Source organism: Lottia gigantea, assembly GCF_000327385.1.
Source record: "Lottia gigantea unplaced genomic scaffold LOTGIsca_6, whole genome shotgun sequence".
Lineage (NCBI taxonomy): Eukaryota > Metazoa > Mollusca > Gastropoda > Lottiidae > Lottia > Lottia gigantea.
The window spans coordinates 3928261-3934728 of NW_008710049.1; the positions used below are offsets into that span (position 1 = coordinate 3928261).

The window sequence follows — 6468 nt, forward strand, 5'->3', positions numbered from 1 at the left end:
TACTGACCCACAAAATACACCTAGATCTTTTATATCTACTGACCCACAAAATACACCGAGATCTTTTATATCTACTGACCCACAAAATACACCGAGATCTTTTATATCTACTGACCCACAAAATGCACCTAGATCTTTTATTTCTACTGACACAAAATACACCTAGATCTTTTATATCTACTGACTCACAAAATATACATTGACCTTTCATTTCTACTGACACAAAATACACCTAGATCTCTCATTTCTACTGACACAAAATACACCTAGATCTTTTATTTCTACTGACACAAAATACACCAAGATCTTTTATTTCTACTGACACACAAAATACACCTAGATCTTTTATTTCTACTGACTCACAAAATACACCTAGATCTTTTATATCTACTGACCCACAAAATACACCTAGATCTTTTATATCTACTGACCCACAAAATACACCTAGATCTTTTATTTCTACTGACTCACAAAATACACCTAGATCTTTTATATCTACTGACCCACAAAATACACCTAGATCTTTTATATCTACTGACCCACAAAATACACCTAGATCTTTTATATCTACTGACCCACAAAATACACCTAGATCTTTTATATATACTGACCCACAAAATACACCTAGATCTTTTATATATACTGACCCACAAAATATACCTAGATCTTTTATTTCTACTGACCCACAAAATATACATTGACCTTTCATTTCTACTGACACAAAATACACCGAGATCTTTTATTTCTACTGACACAAAATACACCTAGATCTTTTATATCTACTGACCCACAAAATACACCTAGATCTTTCAGACCCACAAAATACACCTAGATCTTTTATTTCTACTGACCCACAAAATATACATTGACCTTTCATTTCTACTGACACAAAATACACCTAGATCTTTTATTTCTACTGACCCACAAAATATACATTGACCTTTCATTTCTACTGACACAAAATACACCTAGATCTTTTATTTCTACTGACTCACAAAATACACCTAGATCTTTTATTTCTACTGACACACAAAATACACCGAGATCTTTTATATCTACTGACCCACAAAATACCCCTAGATCTTTCAGACCCACAAAATACACCTAGATCTTTTATATCTACTGACCCACAAAATACACCGAGATCTTTCAGACCCACAAAATACACCAAGATCTTTTATTTCTACTGACACACAAAATACACCTAGATCTTTTATTTCTACTGACTCACAAAATACACCTAGATCTTTTATATCTACTGACACAAAATACACCTAGATCTTTTATATCTACTGACCCACAAAATACACCTAGATCTTTCAGACCCACAAAATACACCAAGATCTTTTATTTCTACTGACACACAAAATACACCTAGATCTTTTATTTCTACTGACCCACAAAATACACCTAGACATTTCATTTCTACTGACCTACAAAATACCCCTAGACATTTCATTTCTACTGACCCACAAAATACACCTAGATCTTTCATTTCTACTGACCCACAAAATACACCTAGATCTTTTATTTCTACTGACGCACAAAATACACCGAGATCTTTTATTTTTTTGAAATCCCAATATGGTCCATCAGTGTGCTTGAAATTTTTTTGGACAATAAGTGAATTTGGTATCCTGTTAAATAACAATGTAAAAGTGCTAAGCAATTATGCTGAAATATAGCTAGTCTAATCTAGAGTATCTGTACACTGACGTTGATTTATCATCTGATTGCATGCATTAACAAAATAAACTATCATTATACTGTACTTTTCTGCACAGTTACGTTGATCTAAGAATTCTGTTTCTTGAAGATTTTCACATTTAACTGATTTCTAAATTGGAAGTAGAGCAGTTATAATATGTTGCTTCAACCAAATAATAATGTTCAAGATAACATGTTTTAAATATTTATTGAATGTATGTCAACTTAATGAGGTTTTATTTCAATTCTTCCTTGTTCAGAAAAGCAGTTATTTCGTTATAAGTGATACTCAGCATTAACATTTTTTTTCTAAATATTTGCCATTTCAAGTAAAATACTTAAAATTGATAATGTATACTTTTTGGGGGTAAATTAATTTTAATAATGATCTGTTAAAAATATATTAACATTAGTAACCTATGAGTAAGTGTAATTTTGAAGGAAGATAGAAAGAACTCTCAGGTTTATCAAATTAGGATGAACTAGCACCCAATCTAGCTACTTACAACAACCAGGAAGTAACATGGCCTATTTTCAACAGAAAGCATGTTGTCTGAGACTAACTCTGGATACTGTGTTAATATCTTACATAACATCTGTGGCCACCTTACTCTGTTAAAACAGAACAAAATCAGCATTTAACATCAGATCTTAAGAACATTTATGACATTAAGCCAAATTTTCAAAAATAATTTAAATTTTATATCCTGAATGTTCAGCAAAAATCTGATTTTTACAAAATTCTGTTGCCAATGGCAATTCTTCCGAATGTTAGCCACGAAATCATTGTTATAAGAGACAAAAATTAATTTGACCCAAATTACAACAAACTTGACCGAAAACTTTTACTTGACCCATAATACTCCAACAAGCAATTCTAGACTTATTATCCACCAAGGAACTTGAGCAGTTATAAATCTCAGAATATTTCATGGTTATCAGATCCCTGAAGTGTTCAATATTTATCACCCAATAATGAACTTAACCAATCAATAGTTAGTATTCCTTTTAAACTTGACTGATCTTTAAGTGAAGAAGTTAGAAATATGCTTTGCTAATTTCAACTTGGATAGTCTTATGGTGCTTTTTAAGTGAACAACTTCCTTAAACATGATTTGTTCATAACAATCAACTTTCTAATTTCACTATTACTAAAGTTAAAGAAAGTTGTACAATTCCAATTCATTTCACTAATATGTACATTTCCAAACAGAAATTCCAAAATTCAATTGTACAATGGTATAAGGAATATGTACAATTACAATTAATTTTTACTGTATTCTAAGAATATGGAAAATCAGGATTCATTTCATTTATACTCTATTTTCAAAGGAATATAAACAATTTCAATTAATTTCATTATTTTATGGTCTATGGAAGATGTACAACTCTAGCTCATTTCACTTACAATAAAGTCTTATAATGTACAACTGGATTCATTCCTCTATAGCCATTATACAATAGTCAAAGTATAGATTGTACAACTTTAGTTGATCTGATTTCTTGAAACTATGTTATATTTATAGAATTTTGATGGATGTGCCCTAGTGATGTAATCAGGATTTGAATTCTTCAAAATTTTGTCACCAATTTTCATTAATGAGGAAGTGAATCTCTAAGGTCCAATAAAATAGAGAACATTTAGATACATTAACTTTATTGTGTATAAGGAGATATTTAGTGTGGTCTCACGTCATTGTTCGTATTGAATATACAGCAATAACAGTTCAACATATTAACTTAGTTTCTAATATAACATTGTTATCATTGTTGAACATTAGCGTGGGTGAAAGGAGTTATGAGTTGTCACGTGGCATTAGTAATTTTGGATGATTGCAACTAATGCTTAGCCAGATGACAATCAATCTAGTATATTTCAACAGTGTGTTTTGTGGTTTTTGGGAAAGATTTGGCAACTAATTAAATGGTAGATGACAATTCAACTCCCATGTCCAATGTGTTTCCACTGACGTGTTTTAATCATTTGAATACTTCATTGCACGCTATATGATGCTGTAAAATTTATTCAAATTATCAAATGGCTAGGACAAAAGCTACTTAGGGTCTTTTTTTCTTACACCATATCTCAGACTCTGCAGTTTCTCAAGATTGAGTTAAATCATCTGGCTGAAGGTAAGAACAGACAAGGGACAAGGTGCAGTGCAAACAGGAGGTACAGTCCAGACACTCCAAGGACAATTGGCTCACCTACTTCCGACTATATCAACAATCCTGCACTGTACAAAGCACCAGATACCACATCTCATTTATTCCCACCTTAAAAATTAGAGAAACTCAAAGCTACGTAGAATAAATCATTTGGACAATATACTTCACAGCTTACAAACTCTGACACACTGTCAGTTCAAAAAGATTCATGTTAAACTTTAATAGTACAACTGTCAGTAAGTGTTGAAACGTGACCTACTTCTTAGTGAAATGTCAGCTAAGTTGTGTAAGCAGCTTGTGTTTACCAGTAAATAATGCTTACAATAAGCTGATTGCCAACAAAGGAATGGTAGATGATTATCATAACCAAATGCCATAAGAACCGCCAAGTCAAGACCAAACGGCGACTTACAATCTGGTTGTCTTGGACATCTAGTCTTATCAAAGGAAGTAATCATATAAATCTGGCATTATCTCCCTTTCCTCATCAGACTGTGTCAATCGCGAGGGCAATCATCTTAAGATAGGAGAAAAATTAATGAGGGTAGTTGGAGCTCAGACATCTTGAGAATTTCTAGTGTCTGTGAATTCTTGTTAACCAGATTAATACAATGGTTAGAAATTAGCACAATAGTCAGACGCCACAATCAAAGTGATTGAAAAAGTGAACTTTGAACAAGGACATATATTTCAAGAGATTCTTACAATTCAAACCATAAATGGAAAATAAAATAACAAATTCTGCTATGACTTTCAATTTTTGATAACAGAATAGAATCATGTCAAAAATTTCTTTCCATTGTCAAACAAATTGGCAAATGGTCTAAGCCTTAATTCCTTCACAATCCAAAACAGCAAAATCCATCCACAGACATTGATATATTTGAGTTGATCAACACAAGTAACTGGATATAAGATAAACAATAATAGTCTAGAACTTACCAGACAATCTGGATCCATGGCATAGCATAAATCACCTGATGCATTAGTTTCTACCCATAAATGATCACAGTTAATAGCTTGGTCCTGAAATAAAAAAAGGAAATCCATTTAATCAGACTTAAGTTTCGTGATTTTCACCATATGCGACTGATTCTGAGACATTTTATGATGTAGGCATTTTAAAAAATGATTTTGAGTAATCAAAGGTGTGACCACTTTATAAAGTGATGCAGGTGTCTGGATTTGAGTTTTAAACTAAGTTTTCAAAGCAAATATTTCGAAGACAAAATCCCTTTAAATGCAACAAAATTGACATAATCGGCTGAAACTGGTTTCTGTTATTTCTCAATATCTATAATATATCACTGACAAGAAGAGTAATTAATGGTGTTGGCGTTTTGAAGCCCATTAACTCCAACTCTTCATGGAGTGAGATAAAATCAGTCAGCTAATTAACCAATGATTGATTTCTGCCTATTAACACGTTAAAAAACATGTTTACATATCGAGTTGTTACTTTAAATAGCTCAATCGATGTTTCTGTTATTTATAATTTTTTGATTAGTGCATGTCAATATTTCCACAAGAGACTGGATATCCTTGATCTTTTTTTCACTGCGGTTTTATGGTTTGTATTGTATATTGTTTATCGAATAATCTTTGGACTTAAGTTTATACTGTTAGATTACAAAGGAAATTATCAATTCATAATGCTATGAAGTATTAGTATTGACTTATACGAAAATTAAGGTAGATAATAGCAGAGTATATTATAGGTAACAAGACACTGTAATACAAATGAAATTTTGAGTAACAAAATGTTTAGCCAAAATCACTTGAATTCAATTGCATCTAAATTTTTTCCATACGATACTATTTTGACGATATGTACCAGATGTAATAGCTACAGCTGATTGGGTAAATAAACTCTTTCATGAAAGTAGGAAGTGGCATCTATAAGACACTATTATATTCCAGAAGAAATTTAGAGCATTGAATATAAACAAATATGAATTTTCATACAGGAATAATTTCAGATGTTTTTATCAAGCTACTGATTTAGAGAAATATACCACTTCAATGAATGGACGGAATATCATTTTTTAAAATCAAACTTAATTGAACTTCAGAAGAAATTTTGAGGATTGAATATAAACTAATTGAGGTGTTATCCATCTCAATCTCCCAATTCATTTCCGATTTGCAGAAAAATTCAATCAACTATTCAAATACCACTAAATTTTTATTCACATTTCCTCTCTAATTTTGTCAGGTTTTCAATAAAATATAATTAGTATTCCAAAACAGAATGTACGGCACATCTAAAATAGTTCATTCATTAAATTTTTTAAAGATTTAATCAGTTGCGTGCTTAAATAGAATTCATTGGTAGTATTCACAACTCAACTACTCGTTTGCTCACTATAGTACTATTGATGTTCGTTTGATTGAGTCTTTTCAGTTTCTTCCATTGAATAAGAGGCAAAGATGTGATTGAAAATTTGTTTGATTGAAATGAAAGAAGTGGAGTTTAAGATTGGGCTAATAAAGACAAGCATTGTACTAAAAGTTATTTAAATTATGGATGAAGGTAGATATATTATTCATTAGGACAACAAATTCTTGCAGATTCTTTTTACCAGCTGGTTC

General features: G+C 31.4%; 1 protein-coding gene across 1 annotated transcript in view; it reads right to left on the minus strand.

Moving 5' to 3' along the window:
• The window catches only part of LOTGIDRAFT_107349 (hypothetical protein), a gene marked incomplete at both ends in the record, with an annotated part of 2314 nt that extends 741 nt beyond the window's left edge, over positions 1 to 1573 (minus strand). Inside the window, 3 exons of the mRNA XM_009063977.1 lie at positions 19 to 162; positions 299 to 702; positions 1366 to 1573. Of these exons, the coding sequence (XP_009062225.1) occupies positions 19 to 162; positions 299 to 702; positions 1366 to 1573 (756 nt within the window). The remainder of the gene's footprint in view (positions 1 to 18; positions 163 to 298; positions 703 to 1365) is intronic.
• Between the last annotated feature and the right edge of the window lie 4895 nt (positions 1574 to 6468).